Raw genomic sequence first — 25,201 nt, 5'->3', positions numbered from 1 at the left:
CAAAGATTTTTAAAAATTGTTGGGAAAAAAAAAAAAAAAACTATTGAACCAAAATCATACGGCATTATATAGAATTTTTCACTATTTTGCATAGGATTCCGAATGATGAAAAGAAAATCCATGCCCCCCAAAATCCACTACTTCCCCGATCTTGACATTATTTATCATGGATTCAGTCAGAGGAAAATTTTAAAAACCCTAATTAAGTGGATGATGATGATGATAAAATTCTATTCAACCACTAGTTATGAACAGTTGCTTAATTTCCATCGTCTAATCCATTGTTCAGAGAATAATAAATCCTAGGATTAAAACCATCTAGATTCCATAGTACAATGATTTTGCCACGTTTAATATTAAACTTTCAAATTGACCACTAGTCCTTCAAATTGTTACCATCTGATCCAAGTTAACCATCAATGGTCGTTCAACTATCAAATTTTTAACCAGCTATGGTCGTTCTAGAAGGACTACGACGGGTCACATTTTGAAAGTTGAGAGATCATGAGTGGTTAACTTGGATCACGGATGGTAATAATTTGAAAATCGAAGGATTACGAATGGTCAGTTTAAAAGTTTAAGACTAAACACGTCAAAATCACTATGCTCGAAGGATCTCATATGCCATTAACTTTAAATCGAATTATATTCCCAGTACTACTTAGTACTAACAACGTTGAATAAGAAGGGTGTGTGGGACGTCGACGATCCTAAGGTGGTGGCAGACAGTTTGGTTGTGCAGGATATAGCAAATTGACATGGCCGGCCTGTAGGCTCTGATCTAGTATGTAGTTCATTCTCTGATTACAATAGTTAAATTAAAATCAAAGAAACAACTTTCCCAAAATGGGAATGGGACTGTGAAAGAAAATCATAAGAAAATGGGAACATTATCATTGGCTTCGACTGCCAATGGACTGTCTCGATATGCACTTTCGACGGTTAGATTTTCATTTTTCTTTCTTTCTTTCTATTTTGTTCGATTAAGGGTTGTGTATCATTTAGTTCATGTTGCTTGTTTAGTCCAAATCTTGTTCAAAATTCATCATAAATTGACAATAATTTTTTTTAAGTAATTTGGATGAACCTTGCAGATGTGATAAGTTGTCGTTGGGATGTTTATTTTGTTCCTATTTACAAAGGATCGGACAAATTAAAACAAGGCAACTAATCCACCACTTGGTTGTTGGGGTTTTTTCCTCCAAGCAGTACAAACTTTTTTTTTTTTTCTTAAGTATCTCTTTAATTTGAAAATATTATAAGAAATTCTACAATACCAATTGAAGAATGTAAATGGCTAAAAATAAAATGTAACTAGAATTTGATTATAATTCCTCTATAAATTATGCAATTGGCCGGCTGGATATGCTTTACTTTTATTTTTACCATTTTTTATTAATAATTGATAATTTAATATTTTTACAATTAATTTTCATTACTTTTTATTTTTAATATTTTACAATAGTAATTGTAGCGAAAATTTTGGTTGTCCTTTGAACCTACCGATTTTAGTCCATAGAAGCACCTCTGATATGATCTTGCTTATTATAGGCTTTGTCCTATTAGGACTCTCTATTTTAAGCCCTACACTAGAATTTTTTCTTCCTCTCCCTTTGTTATTGTGAATGTAACTTTTATCATTTCTCATATATATGACTAGGACTTTTTGTATCAAACCAAAATGGCAAGAGATCCACACTTGTAACCACAAGGTCACGAGTTTGAATCCTTGTCCCTTTGGTTTGAGGTGGTCAACTATATAGATAACCTAGGATGGTTTACTTCCTTGTAGTAGTAACCTGTTGTAGTCCTTTAATTAGGTAACCTAGGATGGTTTACTTCCTTGTAGTGGTAACGACACCATCTCTGATATTGCTTACCCTATAAACAACTCATCACTATCTATTCTGAAAGGCCCCTATAAACAACTCATCACTACCTATTCTGAAAGGCTCAACACAACTCATCACTATCTATTCTGAAAGGCTCAACTTGTTCTCTTTCTCCACGTTCAAAATCTCAGTGGATACGTTGATGGCACGTTACCCTATCCGGCTTCATTTATTAAGGCTCCAGATGAGTGTTTCATTGTAGTCGAGCTCCGGATGAGTGTTCCATTGTAGCCGATCCTACGGCCAAAAATTTGGTTTGTCAGGATTCTTTTATTTTGTCCATACTCATCTCATCTCTGTCCGATGAAGTTTTGTATGTTACAGTGGAACATATACCATGTCCCGGGCCCTATGGTAGACAATTGAAATCGCCTTTGGTTCTTCTTCTCAGGCACAATATTTGAGTCTCCATAGTTAGTTGCAGTCTTTGTGCCAGGGGGATCAAGTGAGTATCTTCGCAAAGTCAAGGTTTTAATTGGACTTCTTGCAGAAGCCGGCCGACCAATTAGTTTGGATGAACAAAATCTCTATCTATTCAAAGGCCTTCGCCCTGAGTATCGTGCCATGCAGGGCCGGCCCTGGCCATGCCGGGCCAGGGCGACCGCACAGGGCCCCCAATTTTTGGGGGCCCAATTTCTTTTTAAAAAATATTTTATGTATAGTTCAATATTTTTATACTTGATAAATATTTTTTTTAGAATATATATATTAGCTTCATTGTAAGTGAAAATAAAATTTTAGAAGTAATTCACGTTGAAATTTGGGTGAATAAATTTTTATTTAAATATGCATGAAAAATCACTAATAATTTTAAATTAAATTTTAAAATGTATTTTTTTCTTTGTTGAATTTTATGCATGTTTAGACAAAAAAAAATTATTACTTTTTCACTTTTGTCATAAAATAAAATAACTTGAAGTCTATATGGACTCAATTACATTAGTTATATAGATTTTCTAGATCTTCTAGACTTCTATCTTTATATTTCATATGTCTTTTTGCATTATGTTTCCTACTCGATATCTATTTGTATATTATAGTGAAATCTAAATGTTAAAAAAATCTCTCTTTCCCTATGTTCTTTCTCTTTAGTATTATCTTTTTTATTTCGTTTTACTCTATTATATTTCTCGAAACAAAAATAGTGAAGGTCCAAATTAAACTGTCCAAATTAAACTATAGACAGGGCCCTTGTTTTTAATGGAACGGCCCTGGTGCCATGATCTCCTCATTGGCCACAACCTAACCCNAAAAAAAAAAAACAAAACCAAAAAAAAAACAAAAAAACCTATGACAGATCATCTCAATGACTACCATTTCGTTTGTGACAAAGTAGCATCAAGTAAAAAAAAAAAGTTAGGCCTATAATGAGTAGAAAAAATGACAGTCAAATTATTAAATTAAATGAATGATTGCACTCACATATGGAAAGGGGTGCGTTCGAGCCTCAGCAGAGGTGATATTGACTCTCTGTGCTTCAGTAGGTTGAGAAAGTAGTTATGAACAGATACTTCATTGTAACAAAATCAATAGTACTCAAAAAATGAATGATTCAGATTATTTAGATTTTTACTTTTTTTTGAGATTTCCTATTTTATCCTTAATTATTAATTTACTCATTGATTTCAATTAAGAAATATTTTAGGTTTGAACCACATCCCAATCAAAGTTGGGCATAATTAAGTTCTTCACTCTATTTTACTCTTATTAAATTAAAAACAAAATAGTAGCTACAACAAAAAATGATACATATGCATTTCTTTAATTTAGAATTATGTGTCTAGAATGCCTTTATTTTAAAAAAAATTATTCATTACCAATAAATTAAATATGAGAAATAATTTCATTAGCTATATTGTCTTTATGTTCTCAATGTAAAGATTCTTTACATTCAAATTCATCAATTGATATTCATTACATTGTCCATTATCTTCTTTTTACACTATCTTATAATTAAATATCAAATGAGGACACATATTATGGAGGATGATGACGACAATTTTGGTTCATTGGATCTTAATAGAGAATGGTGTAAATTGTTTGATAATTAATAGATTAGGCATATAAAATATTTCCGCGCCAATATATATGATTAGGGCCAAGTTTCAGTGCGACTATATCTTAGCGTACACCACACTATTAGTTATATTAAAAAGCAACTTTAAAATTTTATGTGCATCATAAACAGAAACAGCTTTTTCTTCCTTCTTTTTTTTTTTTTTTTTTCTGGCTCTCTAAAGTGAATAATTTAAAAAGAAAGATATAACAAAATGGTTTTTTCTAGACGTTGAAAAGGTCATCCATAACATCAAACTTGTGAGACCCAATACACATATGTGCTTGCCAGAAACTACAGAAAATCATGATATCATAATGCATGTATATATCCAGAAACCGTAGCTAATCCATCAGTACACTGATATGATTGCCAGTACCCATACACTTCTTCATCATATTCCATCATTCAAGTCAGGACGATCACTGCTCAAATGAAACCTCTAGATTATAGTTTTGTCTTCACCCACATCTTGTCATCTTTCACAAACTATAAACAATAAATATATTCCCCATTTTCATTATGAGTGTCCTAAACTTATTGTGATATGATGAACTTATTGAGTGTTCATCGTGATTATTGTATTGTATCAAAAATCTTTTATATTTTGAAGTTCATATTCTTTTAGAAAAGAAAAAAGAAAAAAAAAAAAGTGATTACTCAATTATTTCTCACTAACTATTCTTATCTCTAACTCTATAAACAAATTAAAATTTTAGACCAAATAGCAATAGAACTGTTACATTGCAATCGAATACAGCTTTATTTAGTAAATGAGTATTTAAGTAATTTCTTTTGTTCATTTTTTTTATAACACGTAGCATTCTCGCTCGATACTTTATTGGCATAATAGAAAACTTGATTTGAACATGTTTGTGTAAAGTGAGAAATAAGGAGGATATATTGTGACTGCAGCTGAAAAAATTAGGGAAAGATGTTGCCAGTTTTCTATTTTGCAAATAAAAAGTCAAGAAGTTGTCATAAAGAATAAAGTAAAGAAATTACTAAAATACTTATATAATATAATAAATAAAACCTTAACATAGTTTAATAGTTCTGTTGCTCCAATAATTAAAATTGTTTGTTTGGCGACATATTGGAGAGCCGAGCTAGTCCAGCATACTGCCATCGAAACATGGCGTTAACTAATATGTAAGTATATATATAAGGAAATAAAGTTGTGTCTTGGCTACTAACTACACCTTTTGGCGTAGTAGTAGTAGTAAGTGCTAGATCCTGGCAATTGGATGCTATGCAGATGAGGCTAACTATTGAAAGCATGTTGTGCAGTTGAGCCTAACAGGTGCTGGGAGGGGATTGTAGGGCGGCAGCCGTTGCACTTGATCCTGACACTGTTACATAGTTAATTGTCAATTAAAAAGTTAAGGAGTACAAGACAATGACAAAAAGTGAGAGGCTAAAATGACTACAGAGGAATAATATAGGGTCTAAAAATGCAGTTTGAACAATTCTTTTTTAGGTATATAACAACATAATATTCTTAATTTGAAGATCGTCTTAGACAAAACTCAATTAAAACTCAGTTGGTTTAACCGTATCCCACGAAATGCAATTATTAGTACAATGTAGTATGGAAAAAAATTGTTTTATATTCTTTTTTAACTAAAAAATATTACTCATATTTTTATGCACATGTATTGTCAACATCATATATGAAAATATGTATGTATTCATGTGAGAAATGAGAATAAATTCAGGTCACCTTCTCACAACAATGTACAAATTAAATAAGATCTATACTTAAATAAATAAATAAAATTGATGTGTTATTTTTGTAAATACGTAGAACTTTCATTGCATCATCTAGGAGAAAATCAGTATGGTTTTGGAGAAAACATCATCATTTTGATGAAAAAGTATTATCGTTTTGCTTGAAAACAACATTGTTTTGGAAAATCAGTAAAAATTTGAACGTACTATTTTGGGAGGAGCCCTGAGCTCCTGAGCAATAATATTACTAGTTTCTTACCTCCGTTCTGTACTTTCATACTTGGTTTATGATGGACCCGATCCTAACAAAACCATCAATATCCAAGAATAGTTAAGAGAGATTAAACACACATCTTACACACATTGTTTTAATTAAATACACATGATTTAATCAACCACACTTCTATTTAATTACATAAATGTCGCCACTTTTTTAAAAAAAGTCTAGATCTTCATCTGTTTATTTTTTTTAGGTGGACAATAAGATGTGTTAAATAAGTCATTGAATTAAATATATAAAATGTAATTGAATTATTGAACTTTTAAAAAATAAATAAAAATGGAATAGTTTCTTTTTTCAAATATCACAATGTATAAATTCAATTCGCATATATTTAAATTAAAGGGACTTAATTACAAAAAAGAAGTCACTCCACTACTCCCTCTTGGTACTTTCAATTTATCAATATTATCTTATGGAACACAATCTGATATTTGTATTTAGTTTGACAGACACAATAGTGTCATATAATGATGACAAATCCATTGGCATTCAATCTAAAACCAAATAACAATAGATATGTGCATTTGTTACGTATAAATTTGGGCACTCTTATTTATACAATAATTATACTATACACTATTCTAGCCAATTGTAATATAAATATATATAGTGGCAATGTTAATTAAGTGCTTAGATTTTATGTGTCAATAGTCAATGGAGACATTATATTGTTTAATAGACAATAACAACAAGGGATTTCTTAACATAAAGTCACTACCTCAATTTGATTAGGAATACTTCTAAATAAGAAAAGGTCGTGGTATTGATTTAATATTATGACTTTATTTCCTTATAGCTCGAACTTCGCCATACAAACCTCTACTCAACAATCTTCATCCTTGCCCTCTACGCCTCTTCCCAACAATTCGTAACTTTTTCTGATATCAATTGTCATATTAAGCGCTTATCACTACCTCAAAAGTTATACCCTACCATCAATTGGTAATAAAGCAGGTCACAAGTTCAAATCCTAATGAAAGCATGCTATGTAGTTGAAGCTCTTGAGTGTTTGGGAGTGATTGTTGGGCAAATGCTTAGAGCTGCGTTTAGCATTATGTCATAAAAACGTAGCACTGACTGCTATGCAAGTAAAAGGAAATAATTAAAATTGTGCATTCGCAACTAGCTATAACTTTTGACATAGTAATAAATGTTTGGTCATAATAATATAAAAAAAAGTGGCTTATTTTTTATACTTCCATAACACTCTGAGCTACATTTTGATAGCAAAATGTTAGACTTAGTCCACCAAGCCTCCACCCAACAATACTGTTACACCATAAGATTCATTTTTATAAATCTGTTTCCTATTGTTTATGGTCCTGCATTTTATTTTTTATTTTTTGAAATGGCACTAGCTATACCTAGCTATGATGCGATCAATGATTTTGATAAGCAACCAATTAACTAAGGATTCTCTAAATAAAATAAATCGTACAGAAAACGCATTTTACTTCACCAGAATTGACAATAATGTCATTTTGAAAATCATTTTTTTTTAAAATCATCTTAACTGTATACCATTTTGAAAATTATTCATTTATTATTTTGTGTTACAATCCCACGTCAATTTCACAAGAGACTGTAGAGTGATACTTGAATTGTGACATACTTCCAAGGCAAAAATTCAGACCGTCTCATTGATCATCACCCACAATGACAGGTCGGATTCCTCATAAGTACTAAATTTTCTCTCATAAGTAACTTAGATCCCTAAATATTATATTTTGATTTGAAAGTATTACATTTTTCATCAAAAGTATCACATTTTTCATCATAAGTAACAATCAATTTATACATGACTAGTATTACATTTTTCCTCATAAGTAATGATCAATCAATTTATCACTGATTAGTATTACATTTTTTTCTCATAGACAACTCTTCAATTCCTAAATATTACTTTTTGATCTAAAAGTATTACATTTTCTTACAAAAATATCACATTTTTCTTCATAAGTATTACAGCTTTCTTCATAAATAATAATTAATTTATCCTTAATTAATATTACACTTTTATCATAAGTATTACATTTCTATCTAGACTTGATCGTCCCACCAATAACGATTCGTGAGACGGTCTCACAGAAATGTCACCCAACTTTCACTCTTAAGCTAATTTTTGTGGTAGAGTTAAGGTCTTAGCTTGAATAATGACGTATCAGTATGATATATTAGGTAAACCATGCTTTTGATATTTTTTTTTTTCGATTTTTGTGGTCATTATTTAAATTTAAACATATTATATTTTAGAATTATTTAGCTTTGTTTTTTCACAATGAATATAATCTGACAGTTTGTACGCTAAGCTGTATAGTATCTTTTGATGAGTTTGTTTCCATTATATAAAGGCTGATGAGAATAAATTAAACTTAACTATTATGCGTTCAAACAAATAAAATTCCGACGGCAAAGAGCATGCAGGCTTGAGATGGATTATTTCAATGTTTGTAATCTTCTCAACAAATCATATTCTGATTTTTTATATGTGAAATGTTACTATAAAAGAAATTGTAAGACTTATGTAGAAAACTTAATACCAATTTGAATTTTATGTTTGCTTTAAAAATGTTTAATAAGATCTGTTGAGTATGGATAATGCAGAATGAATGCAAGTCACAATAGTTGACATCAATTATTAGGATCAAGTGTTTACCAGTACACCAAAGATTGTAGCTATTATCGAAAGCATAATTTTATTTTGGGTGTGTTTGGTGCGTCGGTTTAGCTATCAGAAATGGGAATCAAAGTCATTGTTATTGTTTAGTTGACAGGTTTCTAGAACACTACTATGGGATTTGATTACCACATTAATTAGAAAATTCGTTCCATAATAAAATAAGGATTTCATTCCATTATTCCCCTCCTAATTGATAATTTGATTTTTAAGTTTGGATTAGTGGTTTTTTATTTTTTATTTATATTGGGTGCTTTGGATGTCTTTATATTAGAGTAAATTGTCTTCATTTTTTATTCTTGTATTTTTAAAACATTTATTACCATTATAGGATCATACATGCATAACCAAACAACAATATTGGTAATCATCCCAATTCCACCATATTACCAAACATGCAAAATATTTTCATCAAAACTCATTATCATTACCAAGTATTTGATTATCATTCCCATGTGCGAACCAAACTAACACACTTTATTATAATACCTAGCATTCATCACCACATTCACCATTTAATAAAAGTGTAGTTATTTAGGTGAAAATGTAGAGAAATAACCTAATAAAATCATTCAAATCTAGTCTTCTTATCAATTTCATCACATTTTGACTTTAATTTTTATAATTTTACCAAATTTAATCATCTATCATATAGACGTCGTTGTTAACTCTATGGAAAGATCTGTAAATTCTTAATGATATCTCTTATATCTAAAATATAATGATTGACAACTTTACCCGAACCATAAATATAATTTTATATCCTATGCTATTTGATCGAGTTCATAATTGCGATAGTTTTCAATTTCTATTATTATTGCATTCAGATTCTAATATCTAATCATACTACTGAATTAGATTGGAGATCATTCACAATTAAATATAGGATATCACATTTGAAATTTACAGAATCTTTTCATGGAGATAACATGATGAGATTAGAACAATTTTATTGACTTCAAAAACAAAACATTCACTAAACAACAAGCATGATGTGTCAAAGTAGATTAATTTACTTTCTCATGTTCTATATTTCACCTTTAATTTCAAACTAATTAATTATTAAACTCAGCATCATTGAGAGGTTTCAAGGTGTCAAAGGTGTGAAACTTTGTACACATATGAGCCCACAAAATTGTCAGCATTATATAAGGGTATATATAACTATATATAGCATATATTTTTAATTATTTAAATTATTGCCTAGTAATGCAAAATGGGGTCACATGTTTGTTTTTTCCTTTAACAAATTGCATTTCGGCACTTCTTTTGAACACGGGAGAATATTCGATACAAAATGTAAGGAAAACGTGTGAACAAATTGAGAATTAAGTCTTTAAGTGACAATTGATATTTCCAAAAAAAGAAAAATGACAATTCAATTATATTTATATATAGAAAAAGAATCGTATGCCAATAATTGTTCATGCAAAATTTGAGAATAAGTATTATTTATCCATTTAAAAAATTAAATGAATCGAGATCTAAGTGTTTAAAAAATGGCAACATTTATGAAAATATGTAGATGTGAATAAAAAAATTATGTGTATTTATTTTCAAAAAAAAAAAATTATGTGTATTTACTTTCAAATTAAACAATTCATATTAAGCTTCCTAATCTAAAAGAGATGTATATATAACTTCTCTAAAGTATTAAGTACACATGCATATTAGACTAAAACGATACATGTTTCAACTAAAATAATGTGGGATTAACTTAAAATAATAATTCAAGTTTATTAAAAATTGATGCATGAGAGATTTCTGCATATTTGCTTAAATATTGTTACATTTTTTCAATTAAACTTCTACAAATTTTACAACATGATGTTGTTTTTCACTAAAGTAATGCTATGTTTTCACCAAAAGGATATCGTTTTTCTCTAAAATAATGATTATTCACCAAAGTGATATTTGTTTTTCCAAAACTATGTTATTTTTCTCTGAGATAATGCAAAGAAAGCTCTACATATTTTCAAAGAACAAAACAAAAACAAAAACAAACACCACTACATTTTTTAATTTAAATATAAATCTCATCCGTCCACTATTTTATGATAAACGAATGAGATCGTCTACTCTTATTTCTCCACTATTTTATGATAAACGAATGAGATCGTCTACTCTCATTTCTCACTATATATATTCTCATGATCTCAACTCTATATTGTCAATTCTCTATTAAGTATTAAGCTATTCAATTAAATCGATTACCAATATTTTCTTGTGACAAAAAGACTCAATCGATTAATTGATATTGCTCCCAAACTACCACTAGTAAGACTCAATCGTTGATCTCTTTATTACACGAATTGAACCCTAACCCTAGTATATTTAATTTGTATGTGGATATACCTTCTCTAAAGTACCCATGTATATTTAAATGATATTCTTTTTCTATTCCCCGATCGAACTAACCAAATACAAAATATGATTTCTCATATAAGTTCATGTTTATTTCTATTCTATTCCATTTATTTTTATTCTTTAAACTAAACACCATGTAAATTTTTGGGTGGCTTCCTCGACTTATCAGACTATATTCAATTCCTCAATAGGACTTTATGTTTTCGGTAGTTCATCTAATGAGATGCAACCTCAATCTTCTTCATGCAAATGTATTTGGCGTGACATGGAGGTAGGGGTGGGAATAGGCCAGGCCCCTTCATAGGGGCCTACGGTCTAGCCTACTTAGGGCCTAGCTTGGCCTAGCCTATTTAATAAAAAGGTCAGGCCTAGGCCTAATTAGAAGCCTATTTAGTTAAATAAGCCTAGGCCTATATTTAAAAGTCCAGCCTACAAGCCCGCAGGCCTAGCCTATTTATATATATATATTATAATATTTATATTTAATATTTAATTATTATATATTACATTTTATATCTAATATATATATAACCTACAACCCTAATTCCCAATACCCAAATCCCAAATACGACTTACTAATTAGTAAACAGTGTTAGATATTACTAGTTACTATTGCTATTATGCTAAATTGCTAATAATTAGTATTACTAATTACTAGCAATAATTCTGCTAGTCGTTTAGTGTTTACAGTTTACTAGCAATGAGTAAAGTAGTAATACTAATTTAATATGAGCTACTAGTAATTGATTGCAGGATTTATAGATTTGTAGTAATACTAATAATTAGTAAACAATGCATTGTTGAATTTTGTATTACGAACTTTTACTTATTAAACTTGTGATGTTGGATATTGTATTATGAAATATGAATTTATGATTTTGTCATTCATTATGAAATATGAACTTAGGTATCTTTTGTAAATTTTTTACATGTATAATTTAAAAGGCTTTAAAATGTAGGCTTTAAATAGGTTCAAGGCCTATTTAAATAGGCTCAAAGCCTATTTAGGATCTATTTTGAAGCCTTTTTAAAGGTCTATATGTTAAATAGGCTTTTAAAAAGGCTTCAGGCCAGGCCAGGCCAACTGTAGGCTCAGGCTTGAGCCTAAAAAAAAGCCTACATACAGTCTCAGGCCCAGGTCCAGGCTTTAAATTTCCATAGCAGGCCCAGGCCTAATTTTCTAAAGCCCGGCTCGGCCTAGCCTATTTCCACCCCTACATGGAGGAATTAATAAGTGGAGAAAAAGAATTGTAATTCTAAGGGAGATAACAATGGGGGAATAAAGTAAGAATATAAAAATTCTCATCAAAAGCCAAAAGTTATAATTAGCAGAAGGATCCAATTTTACTTTTTTATACTTGCATAGTAGTCATTTTACATTTTAATGGCAGAATGTTGGGCTTGACCTTTTAGACTTCTGCCTAACAATATATTGTATAGTAAAAATTTAATACAAGCGCTTACAATCATAATATGATAATAAGCTAAAATTCCTAAAAATAAGTTCTTCTAGCCTCGGAATGAGTAATTGTGTAGGTAAAACATAATCCTTGTACTTGAAGATCACGAGTTTTATTCTTGTCAATACTTTCTTGATTGATCTAGTCATAGAGGATCTTTCTAAGTAGTGTATTTTACTTCTCCTGTTTGATTAGCTCGAATAGGGGTTAAAAGATTTTTCTAATCATCAATTTAAAAAGTTAGTCCTTATGAATCAAGTCTATATATAATAATAATAATAATAATAACCTATATCAATATATTTAAAACAATGGTGAGTCTCCTGTAGTGAGACTATCTCACGAATCATTTCCATGAGATGGATCGGGTCAATATGAAAATGTAATGCTTATACTGAAAAATGCAATACTAATTATGAATAAATTATTTGTTACTTATAAGTAAAAGTGTAATATTTTTTAGGAAATGTAATACTTTTAAATTAAAATATAATATTTAAGGGTTGAACAATTACTTATGAGACAATATGTAATACTAATCAGAGATAAATTGATTAATTGTTACTTATGAGAAAAAGTATAATACTTATGTGGAAAAATGTGATAATTTTTTTTTATTAGAGTTGTCAAAGAGAGCGTGTGGGGCGGGGCCCGCCAATTTGGTGTGCCTAACAAGGGCTACCCTGCCTTAGACCATGGTCCACATAACATTATGGGCCTGAATTAAAATAACGAGGTACATAATTCATACTCGTAAGGTATAGAATTTCATAACACAACAAAAATAAAAACAAAAACAAAAAACAAAAAATCACAACACAAGACACATAGCATATATAGCATTATGGACACAACTGAATTGAAAAGACGAGGTACATAATTCATACTGGTAAGGTACAGAATATCATAACACAAGACACAAAAATCATAACGCAAGACACAGACACATGTTATATTTATTTATTTATTTTTCAAATTTGATTTAGGTATATAATTTGTGTTCATAGACACATAATTTCTCAATACAATACACAAAAATTCATAACATAAGACACAATTATTAGTTTATTCTAACTACAGAATTCATACTCTTAAAGTAAATAATTTCATAACACTAAGACACCAAAAAATCACAACACAAAATACATACACATAAATCATAGTTCACAGTGTAAACCCTATTCCATAGTATAATGATTGGTAAAACAGCAAGCTTAGTTTGAAAATATGGACAAAAACCAATTTTAAATTGCTCTATATTATATAATATATCTTCCACCACTCCCACTTATGGGAGAATTTTAATTGCACAGATTCACTGCAGGTCCATTCTCTGTGGGAGCAGAGATTTTCCTGTGTGTATAAATAATTAATTAATTAATTTTGTAGTATGGTAGGGCAATTATAACGCAATAAGCCTGTCTTCTTGCACAAAGGAATTCCATCAAATAAGATTCCAAACAATCCCTCCCTCCCTCCACCACCACATGCCACTCTTTTGTTGCTTCTATAAATACATCTTAACATTATTCTAAAACCCTCCAAAAACAACATTCCACTTCGTATTCCTCGCATTATTTCTTGTACTAAACAATCCTCAACTCCTTTATTAATTGCTAGCTTCAATTCATCTCTCTCTCTCTCTCTCCCATGGCTTCTTCTCTTTTGCTTTCACCTGCCAATACCTGTGCGAAGAACGTGATCAATGTTCCTCGTTATTCTTCCGATGAGTTGTGCTCTCTTCCGGCTGTTAAACTCATTGGTAGAACCAGAAAGCAACGCCGCCTCGTTGTTTCCAACGTGGCTAGCAAAATGGCGGCTGCCGGCGCCACCGTTGCTTCGCCTCCAGAGGTGAAGGAGCGGAAGCTGGCGGCGTGGACTAGCGTCCGGCAAGAGAGATGGGAAGGAGAGCTCGTTGTTGAAGGTGAAATACCCAAGTGGCTGGTATGTATGTTTTCTGCTTGAATTGTGTGTATATCACACGAGTATATATATGCATACTTTTTTCGTTATATATATTTTTATGTGATTTTGATTTTGTTTTCCTGTAGTGACGATTTCAGTCAACCTTGAATTCCTAATTTTAGTAAATGAATGTCCCAAAAAAGCATTTAGAAAATAAAATAATACAAGTTTGTCTATGATCCGGCTATATTATTAATGGGACCAATGCAATTGAGTCTATCAAGTAGTTGGCTTGACAATATATCCCGTGAGAATGGTCTATTGGTCCTCTTAGTTTAAGCCTATGAGTCATGCACAATATAAATTGATTACCTCCTTACAGATGGTACTTTACGGATTAGAGTCACAAGATAAAGGGTAATCTGTATTCGATGCAAGAAACTTTTATACATACTACAACCCTCTCAAAATACTTAACATTACTTACCTTCTCAAATAATTGTGCTATGGTAGCAAACGATATATATATATATATATATATATATATATATATATATATATATATATATATATATATATGCATGGTTATACAATTAGCTTCATAATCATAAGATTGTCAACTACTTAATTATCTAATTAGGCACTAGAATGGGTAGCTCAACTAATTGCATATGTGAAATCTGTTGCAAGAGACTGAATCTCATCAGTAGCAACAGTGTAGGGGTAATCTCTTAAAATGAGGGGTTAAAAGAAATTTGTCACCATTATATTCTACTTTTTGTCACAACTACCTAATTAGGCTTATTGATATTTTGTTTGTACATACTAAGTTGGATTTTGTGACATTTGCAATGCAGAAAGGCACGTACCTAAGGAACGGACCAGGTTTATGGCACATAGGCGACTACAATTTCCGGCACCTCTTCGACGGCTACGCCACACTAGTCCGCCTATCCTTCAACCACGGCCGCCTAACAATGTCCCACCGCCAAGTCGAATCCGACGCCTACAAAGCCGCCAAGAAAAACAAAAAGCTCTGTTACCGCGAATTCTCCGAGGTCCCCAAACCGGACAACTTCCTCTCCTACGTCGGCGAGCTCGCCAGCCTCTTCTCCGGCGCCTCTCTCACCGACAACGCCAACACCGGCGTCGTCAAACTCGGCGACGGCCGCGTGGTCTGCCTCACGGAGACGATCAAAGGGTCGATCGTGATCAACCCGGACACGCTGGAAACCGTCGGGAAATTCGAGTACGAGGATTCTCTGGGGTGTCTTATCCACTCGGCCCATCCGATCGTGACGGATAGCGAGTTCTTGACGCTGTTGCCGGATTTGATTAACCCGGGGTACGTTGTGGCGAGGATGGAGCCGGGTTCGAATGAACGGAGGTTCGTTGGGAGGGTTAATTGTAGAGGGGGGCCGGCGCCGGGATGGGTTCACTCTTTTCCGGTGACGGAGCATTATGTGATTGTGCCGGAGATGGCGCTTAGGTATTGTGCGCAAAATCTGCTCAGGGCTGAGCCCTCTCCTCTCTATAAGTTCGAGTGGCACCCTCAATCTAGAGCTTTCATGCATGTCATGTGTAAATCTAGTGGCAAAATTGTAAGTCATCATCACTCTCTCTTTACATATACATACACATATACATACATACTGCAAATATCAAATGTTTATCACTACGCCAAAAGTTATAATTAGTATGAAATGCATAACTTATTTCATTTTACTTGTATAGCAGTACACTAGCAGATGCTAGACTTGGTCATCTAAGCTCCCTCAGTAGAGTTTTTTTTTTTTTTTTTTAATCCTGACTTTTTTTCTCGTGATAAGCTAACTATGTTACCAAACATGGCTTATTAGTATCCAATAATTACCTTAAACTCTTCTAATTTAGATTGAAGTATTATTGAACTCAATCTTTTTTTTCTTTTTCATTTTGTGTTTAATTTGAAAGGTGGCAAGTGTGGAAGTTCCATTGTATGTAACGTTCCATTTCATCAACGCATACGAGGAGAGAGACGAAGACGGAAGGGTAACCGCCGTCATCGCCGATTGCTGCGAGCACAACGCAGACCCAACCATCCTAGACAAGCTAAGGTTGCAAAATCTCCGGTCATACAACGGCGAAGACGTCTTGCCGGATGCAAGGTTAGTCCATCCCTTGGCTTCAAAATAACATCTTTTTTCGTGTCCTAAATAGACCCTAACTATAAGAGCTCGGACCAGTCCAATTAAGTGACTAAGTCCTGATCATATTTGTCTTTTAAGGGATGAGAGCGTACCGTCACTCAAACCAACCAAACTAATTAAATGCTGATTAATCGACGCCTAGGCGTTAGGTGTACGTCGACCGGTCGCTTAGCGTATCACCATAATCAGTGGTCTAAGCTAGGCACCGACTAGGCCGCTTAGTCGACTTAACTATTGTCTTCTCTCTTTTTAAATGGGTTATTTCATTCAAAACGACATTATTTTGAGCAAAATAACTCTAAATTGTTCAAACTCTATATGTTTTTTTAGGTTAATATTTAATATACTTAAAGTATCAAATAATTTATAATTATCAAGTGTTAAAACAAATTTTTACAAAAAAATATTAAAAAAAAAATACACGATTTATCACCACCTAGGCACTTCTGAGCGTCCGATGAGCGTCTAACGATTTTTTCATCCATGATTTTATGCACTATCAATTTAATTATATGATCATGAGATCAGAAATTTAATTTCCTACTCTTTAATTAAATTATCCTACTCATATTTTATACAAATTAAACTTGCTATAATCTGATTGATGCAACCTTAATCTTGTCAGTAAATTATTGTTGTGGTCGATCTGTTAATATTTTGGGAAGAAATCACTGTCCTATATTACTACATACAATACGTAGCTTTCAGAGTTGTACAAGCTGCATGCATGGATATGCTTGAGACAATTTTTTTAAACCAAAAAACACTATTTTGTCAAACACCTGACATCAGTTCTGTCCATTACGATGTCTTATATTCTTTGTTTATTTATCTGAAAATGGCAATATGAAAATGAAAGATTAAAAAATTTTGTAATAGCTTGATTAATTTTGATATAAACTAGGTATATACGATATTAAAGAATAAAAATATTTGTTTGGTATTGATTGTCTAAAAGTGACGTTATTACACTATCATTAAATATTACTTGATCTTGATGTGACATGCTCTTCAAGAAAAAGTATGTCATAGTTTTATTCATTTCCTAATATTTCTGCATTAAAATCTGAACGTATGGCGAGAGTTGGACTTATAAAAGTATATTGTCAATCTGGGGTTGTGGTTGAGTAGCAAAGGACTCATCCATCCTTAACCAAAGGTTAAGGGTTTGATCGTTGGCATTGGGTATGAAGCAGCCTTAAATCTCCAGACTAGCTATCACACCCAAAAAGGTGCCTACAATTCAGCAAGAGATTAATCATTGCATTCGACGGTGGAAACCCTGGATACACCAAAAAAAAAAAAAAGTATATTGTCATTTTCCTTTAAACACGATGGTTTTATAATGATAGGGTTGGGAGATTCACAATACCATTGGATGGGAGTCCCTATGGGAAGTTGGAAGCAGCCTTGGATCCAAATGAGCATGGCAGAGGTATGGACATGTGCAGCTTTAACCCTTCATTCTTGGGCAAGAAATACAGATATGCCTATGCCTGTGGTGCTCAGAGGCCCTGCAACTTTCCTAATACCCTCACAAAGGTATATCAATCTCATTCTTTTTCTATGAAAAAATTGTGTCTTAAATCAAGTGATAACTTTTCTGTTCTTTGCATCTAACCAATGACAATATGTTGCAGATTGACTTGGTTGGGAAAAAGGCAAAGAACTGGTATGATGAAGGCTCCATACCCTCCGAACCATTTTTCGTGGCTCGCCCCGGTGCAACGGAAGAGGATGATGGTAAGGGAGTGCATGTATTAAAACGATATATATGAGAGGCAATCATAATCAAATTGGTCAGGTAGTTGACTTGGTAACCACAAGGTTACAAGTTCGACTCACATCAAGAGTGGCCTATCGGACTTCTTAATTTGAGTCAATCATCTATAGACAACTTAGGTTAGTTTACCGCCTTGTGGACTTTGGGGTACTTTGCCGGCTATGGTTACAAGGCAAGGTTTATCTAATGCACACCCTCGGATAGTGGCTGTGGGTTTCCCTCGTCACTAAAAAAATGATGTATATGATCAGATGTGTGTAGAAGGGCAATTTCCACTTATAGTCCTCGACTATCATTTCTTCCGCTATTAGTCCTTCAATATCAATTTTAGTCCTTCCGACAAGTTTTCTGACCAAAAATCACCTAAATGGCTGAACAAACTGTTTTTCAAGTGGTGTTTTGCCAAAAAAACTAGCAGGAAGGATTGAAAGTGGTAAGAAATTCAAAATCAAGAAACTAATAATAACGGAAAAAAACGATTGTCACGTGAAAATGTCACAAAAGCTGAGGGACCACAAGTGTAGAAAACTCGTACGTAGAAATACTAATAAAAAAGTATCAACTATGCAGGAGTGGTGATCTCGATGATAAGCGACAAGAATGGACAAGGATACGCCCTAGTACTAGATGGATCAACATTTGAAGAAATTGCAAGAGCAAAGTTTCCCTATGGTCTGCCTTATGGACTGCATGGATGTTGGGTTCCAAAGAAATAAGGAGCGAGTTATATGGACCAATATAAAATGAATAAGAACCTGCATCAGATGATACATATATATATCATGATTATGTATGTATGTATGTATATATAGCGTGCCATGTAATATTCAGCAAAGAATGTAATAGCATGTAGGCATATTCTTTAAAGCATAATGTATGTCGAACTATGAGCAGTTAATGAAATCGAAGTTTCTATGATTGTGCAATAGTTTATCGGTAGCATCCAAAATCTCGTGATCAATACAAAATCAGTATTGAAGCTAACATATACGACTTTGAAGAATAGAGATAAAGGAAAGCGTAGAGCATGAAACTAGTAGTGTGTGAGAAAGAACATACCTTTTTCCGCTTTAGGACTCGGAAATGTTCTCGAGTCGAGGCATCACGGGAGCAATTCAGCTACGAAGACAAATCTGGGAAATCATTATACAGTTCACTTCAAACAGCGTTTCGTTAAATATTGTTGATACAGAAACAAATGAAAGATAGACTACATATTATTGAGAAGTAATTAATGTGTTTAAAATGCATACACGGTAGCAATTAGGAAATAACATCTAAGGAACGCTGCCCCCTCTCGGAAAATTGGGCAAATCCGTATTTCTATTATCAATTAGTATGTGATTGTAAGTATAAACGCAAAAGAATACATGCCCCAGTAAGTGACCCGCAATCTCGGATTTTCTCCTCCGAACAAAGAACTATCATAACAAGCTCGCTCTTTTACTTCATGGAGAATGTCAAGTGCATAATTCCAATAGCCCAATGACTCCAGTTTAACACAACACTAACTACCTAGCACTTCTGATCTGTATATACAGCATCAACATCGTCTAGCTCAAGTAATTTAGAAATGAGTTCTTTGTTCAAGTCCATCGCCTCATCATCAACCTGCAATCAGAAAACGTTGGGCATCATATACTGTATCAGAAAAAGTCGGGCCAAAGCCTAAACCTAGGGATGTCTATCAGGCTAGCCATTCAGTTTCTGGCTAGCCCTATTGGGCTGCCGGGCTTATCGGTTTTTTTCTGGCCGGCTTTAAAATTCTTGGCCCTAAACCTAAAACCTCAGGCTGCTTATCAAGCGGGCTCAACTAAACCTTTTGACATTTTCAAATGAACATTCTAAACTTTAAATTTTAACAAACTAGCGCATTTACACTAATGAATATAAACTTATACATCATTCAATCAATCTAAACCTCCATTTCCAAATTCCAACTACAAATAATTAATATATTTACACTAATATTATAATTATAATAAGTTTTTGTATTTAATTTCATAAAAATATTTTATTTTGTAATAAATTTACTAATATATTTATTAAAATTTTATTTAAAAATTTAATAAAAAATACTACATATGAACTTACATATAAACTCCATATATTTTGTTCCACCCCACTTGTGATTTGTGAACTAGCTCGTTCGGGCCACTGGCTAATTGGTTTCGGGCTTTTCGGGTTGAATTTTTAATCAGGCTAAAAATTTTGAGCCCTATCCCTAAAATTTGTCGGTCTTACCAGGCCAGCCATCGGTTTTGAGCTAAGATTGACATCTCTACCTAAACCCCATAAGTAAGCAAGGCTACAAGCTTGGTTGACATACAAAAGCTGTCAACATTTTTGGGATGTCCAGAAAAGTAAATTGTGCCATACAATCAAGAATAAGTAGCAGTATCAGATAAAAAGAAAGTAAATCAAGCAATCGCACACCTCAATCGGAGTTATAGGAAGTAGCTCGGAACCATTATCAGGTTCGAATTTTATTCCCTCCTCACGTAGCTTTGATAAAATTTCCGAATAGTTCTCTGTTGAAGTCACAACTTTGTAACACCTGCAAGAGAAGAAAGTTCCATCGTTTGAACTCGAGAGTAAGGGTTATATACATATACCCAAGGCTATACAATAAACATAAATTTCATATTAGAAGCTTTTAGTTAAAATTTAAGCCCAAATGTCCAAGAACTTTCCATCCCAAAGATCTCCGTAACAAACCGTTTTCAAAATATTAGCAACTTCATTTCTAGAAACAACATAAGAAATCATGATTGGTTTTATAAACATACTAGAAACTATTAATATTCACATATATAATACAAACATCTCGAGCACAAAATTGAGGTATATATCAAGCAGAATTAAAAAAACTCAGCAATACAACAAGTCTATGATTCCCGTGAAACCTCATACCTTGACATATCTTCTTCAGTATCTTCCTCATCGATTGAAGGTTCAATGACATCTTCGGCACCAGCATCTAAGGCAATTGTAAGGAGATGATCCTTGTCAACATCAGTGACTTTGACATTTACAACACGAGCTCTTCTGAACTTGAATGCAATGGAACCTGGATCGGCCATCTTTCCACCGCAATCCTTCACAACCCCTCTAATGAGTGCTATTGACCGGTTTACTTTGTCTGTTAAGACCTCAACAATGATACCAACTCCGCCATAACCATATATCTGAATTTGACCACGGATCAATTTTTGAGCTTAGCAAGTAGCCCTTGCTTGAGTTATGAAAATAAATAAATTTAAATTTAAAAAAAAATATAACTTAGATAAAAGAGAAAGTGAGAAACTACAAACTTCATGGCTAGTACCTCATAGACTTTCTCAATGTAAGCCTCCTGACCCTTCTCTGACGCTCTCTTAATGTTTCTCTCCAATATGTCCTTAGGTATATCAAGCTCCTTCACTTTCTCGAGCAAAGTAGCCAAAGCCGTATTAGATACAGGACTAGGACCACCTTTCTTAACCCTGGCAATTTAGGACAAGAAAATTCATCAAAATCACATACATAAAATTCCCGTAACTTTAACAAGAACACTTATATAGCATAGTTCGTTCACTAGTACTCATTTCAGCTCTCGGGAACCAAAAAGACAGTAAAGACAGATGAACTTACGCAGACACAACTTCCTTCCCAAATTTTGAATACAACTTTGTTTTCTTTGCATCCTGCGCTGTCTGTATTCAAGACATGTTTCTAAAAGTCATGTCAAAATGGAAACGAAAGTAAATACGAAATATTATTAACTATCTCCCACTTAATGCAATGAAGATTATGGGTACAATTGTTTCATAAGACATCTCAATCTATAATAAGTCTATTTATTATTTTAATTGCAAGCAAACACAGATCATTTAAAGGCCAGTAAACAGCACATATTCTTGAAAATAATCATAGACACAAGAACTATTTAAACCCAGTCACTCAATTTCCTTACATAACAATACAACTAGCTAGTTGAGGCAATATGAAAATGAGAAATTTGATTTTGAGGTAACTTTGACTAAAATATCTAGATACTGCTACATTATGTCATTATTGATTATCAACCAACCAGAACATAGCCCTATTTGGTAAAATAATTAGTCTATCAGCTAATTTTAGCTTATTTGACCACTATTAGCTGTTTGACTTGGTTAAAAAATCAATATAAGTGTTTGGTTAATCATCTTTTTATAACTCCAAAATGCTAAAATTCAAAAAGATACTCAAAGCAACTTTTTCAATTAGTATTTTGAAAAAATAAATTATATCAAACAGCTATGAGCTAACAGCTAATTTACCGAACACTTTTTTACAGTCAGCTAATGTTATAAACTAATCATACCCTCCAACCTAATTAGCTAATAGCCATTTACCAAACAGGGCCATGATTATTATGCATTAGAACATTCAATAACAGAAATATTGTAGCAAGATTATGCACAATAATCAGAATTCTATACCCAAAAAAAGTGCATTATCCAAAGCAATAAATAAGAACTATATGCAATGTTATATACAGAAATACAAAACAGATACATACACATCACAAACGTAGGAAGTGGACAAGTTGATACCTTTCTCCCAGCAATTTTGCATGAGCGCCTGCCCATACATAGTGGCACAGAAGTCCAAATCTTTCTCATAGAATTCCCAGGTTGGAGCTGAAACTGAGACACCAATTTCTCAGAAGATGAGGAGTACCAGGAAGAGGATGACAGTTTGGTCTTCAACACTATGGTACCTGAGCCACACAGCCTCAAAACAATCAAAACCCATCAATTCTCAAATCTCAATCACCCACCCCCCAAACGCAAAACCGAAATTTAACCCCCAAAAAAAAATCTAATCTTTAACTACTCTGCTACGAGCGCACACAAAAACATACACCATGGGGATGGTTTGGGGGAGCATGGAGTTTACTTTGGAGAGTGAAGGAGTAGTAGGGTTTAAGAGAAACCCCATTGGAGGATCTGTAGAGCAATGAACCGAAAACTCGAACTGAAGAATATGAAGAAAAAGCCATCTTTTTTTGGTGTTTTCTTGAAATTGGGTTTTTATAATTTTTTTCTATTTCTTCAAGATTTTGGCAGTGTAGTGTAGTTGTTGCCCGAGGCTCCGAGGATTGATGAGAATCGCTAATGGGGGTGGCGATGTGAGTTTCGGGAAATTTGCAGGAAGCCCTCTCCACTAATGAAGACATTCTCTTCAACCTCTATTCATTTGAAACATTAGATAAAAACCCTAAATATTTTCTCATCTTAACTTATTAGCCCTTTGCTTAATCAAACTATTTGCTTCAATCACTTCTTTTTTGAAATTTAGATAACAACCCATAAAATTTATTTAGAGACATGTCACTCAATTATGGCATATCCGTGATTTACCTATTTCACTAGTTTCTATGATTGGGTGAGACGAATGATTCCTAAGTTTAGAGTTCAAAATTATATATACTTTGTGCATTCAATGTGGTATTAAGAATTAAATGTAAAATTTAATACATGTGAAGTAAATATTAGTTATTCAAATGAAAATTATGTTCAAAAGATATTATTACATGTCCCAATATTTTTTTAGTTACAGCAGTTATCTTAGCTGGAGAAGTTTACTGAGAGTAGTTTAGACAATCCACGTTCCTAAAATGCTTCCTCACTTTCAAAAATGGACTCACATGCTATAATTTTAACTTACTTTATAATAATAATCATCATCATCATCATCCCAAGAGGCAAATTACACTATGGACTATAGATAAATGTTCATTTTTAATATACTAAGGTTCATTTTTTATGTACTAAAAGTTTATGAAGTATTATTTAGTAGTATATCAAATAATGAACTTTTAGTATACAAAAAATAAATATTATTTCAATATATTAAAAATGAACCTTATGTTAATAGTCAACCTTATAAGGTAGATCATGGCCCAAGAGGCTAGGGATAATTAAAATGAGGTTAATTGGGCCACTTGAGCCCAATCTGTTTCTTAGTCTATTTATATTTCTTGTAGCCCGTTTACATTATTCCAAGGGTATTGAGCCCTATAACTATAATTTGACAAATTATTTTGTGTACTCGGGTCTATCTTATAAAGTGAATCTGAGTTCAAAATACACAATTATATATTAAATGTTTCACAATTTATATACTAAATGTTCAAAATTTACATACTGAATGTATAATTTACATACGTTTAAATTGTGAAAATTCAACATGTAAATTGTTGAGCATTCAGTATGTAAATTGTAATGAGTCTACCTTGTAAGGTGGACTTGCGTCCAGTATAACTATTGCTATAACCCTATTAGTTCAATATTATTTTTGTACTCATGCTCCGATTTTAACCTGATTTTATGGTTGACTCAATCTATTAAAAACAATCAAATAATAATAGCATACACAAAAAATAAATAAATAAATTTTAAAAAAAATGTAATTTCCACCAATGGGCGTTTGATATTGAATTTCGTTGCTTGTGGAGTTGGGTGTACAAGTGTAATCATAACTTCTCCAAAGGCGGCAAAGGGTATCCATCAACATGTTTGTTCAATTATAGTAGCATGATGACCAATGATGGAGAAGAGCTAATCAAGATAGCAATGGACAACTGCCACCAAGTAACTACCAACCATGCATAAATAAGATTTTCAATCTATTACCATCACTTATATTATACTTTCTATTTTTTTATGTGATAATACTTTATATTTCTTGACATGACCAACAAAAATATATATTTCTTGATGAACTACTTAACATTTTACTTTAAATATTAACCCTAGAATGAGTCCTTAGGGCGATTGAGAGGGATACCGTCGAGTCATCTTTAAAACAACCCCATTAGTGGAGGTTTTT

At 32.6% G+C, this 25,201-nt stretch overlaps 2 protein-coding genes and 1 long non-coding RNA gene across 3 annotated transcripts; 1 reads left to right on the top strand and 2 right to left on the bottom strand.

The window, feature by feature from the left end:
• The first annotated feature begins 14,033 nt into the window (after positions 1–14,033).
• On the top strand, positions 14,034–19,271 carry LOC116007402 (carotenoid cleavage dioxygenase 8 homolog B, chloroplastic). Its single transcript, XM_031248061.1, has 6 exons — positions 14,034–14,410; positions 15,229–15,972; positions 16,325–16,518; positions 17,913–18,102; positions 18,201–18,303; positions 18,914–19,271. The coding sequence occupies exons 1-6, from the start codon at positions 14,117–14,119 to the stop codon at positions 19,057–19,059; spliced, it is 1,671 nt and encodes a 556-aa protein (XP_031103921.1). The 5' UTR covers positions 14,034–14,116; the 3' UTR covers positions 19,060–19,271.
• On the bottom strand, positions 17,571–18,650 carry LOC116007403. Its single transcript, XR_004095248.1, has 2 exons — positions 17,933–18,650; positions 17,571–17,842 (listed from the first exon to the last, which is right to left on the bottom strand). It is a non-coding gene; the product is annotated as an uncharacterized LOC116007403 (long non-coding RNA).
• A 271-nt stretch (positions 19,272–19,542) lies between the features above and the next one.
• On the bottom strand, positions 19,543–23,543 carry LOC116006324 (probable transcriptional regulatory protein At2g25830). Its single transcript, XM_031246652.1, has 7 exons — positions 23,267–23,543; positions 22,921–23,087; positions 21,977–22,038; positions 21,672–21,828; positions 21,257–21,531; positions 20,780–20,900; positions 19,543–19,954 (listed from the first exon to the last, which is right to left on the bottom strand). The coding sequence occupies exons 1-7, from the start codon at positions 23,367–23,369 to the stop codon at positions 19,859–19,861; spliced, it is 981 nt and encodes a 326-aa protein (XP_031102512.1). The 5' UTR covers positions 23,370–23,543; the 3' UTR covers positions 19,543–19,858.
• Positions 23,544–25,201: the final 1,658 nt, after the last annotated feature.

The sequence above is a fragment of the Ipomoea triloba genome, chromosome 15 (genome assembly GCF_003576645.1).
Source record: "Ipomoea triloba cultivar NCNSP0323 chromosome 15, ASM357664v1".
In the NCBI taxonomy this organism is placed as follows: domain Eukaryota; kingdom Viridiplantae; phylum Streptophyta; class Magnoliopsida; order Solanales; family Convolvulaceae; genus Ipomoea; species Ipomoea triloba.
The sequence above is the reverse complement of the archived record's forward strand: the minus strand, read 5'-3'. Positions and strand labels throughout refer to the sequence as shown.

Bases quoted from the DNA above. Each gene is read 5' to 3' on its own strand.
- LOC116006324 (XM_031246652.1), bottom strand. From the start codon at position 23,369: ATGGCTTTTTCTTCATATTCTTCAGTTCGAGTTTTCGGTTCATTGCTC. The intron at 22,039-22,920 runs GTATCAACTTGT...TCTTGAATACAG, and splicing joins GCAAAATTGCTGGGAGAAAG to ACAGCGCAGGATGCAAAGAA. The intron at 21,532-21,671 runs GTACTAGCCATG...GGTCAAATTCAG, and splicing joins ACATTGAGAAAGTCTATGAG to ATATATGGTTATGGCGGAGT.
- LOC116007402 (XM_031248061.1), top strand. From the start codon at position 14,117: ATGGCTTCTTCTCTTTTGCTTTCACCTGCCAATACCTGTGCGAAGAAC. The intron at 14,411-15,228 runs GTATGTATGTTT...TTTGCAATGCAG, and splicing joins GTGAAATACCCAAGTGGCTG to AAAGGCACGTACCTAAGGAA. The intron at 18,103-18,200 runs GTATATCAATCT...AATATGTTGCAG, and splicing joins TTCCTAATACCCTCACAAAG to ATTGACTTGGTTGGGAAAAA.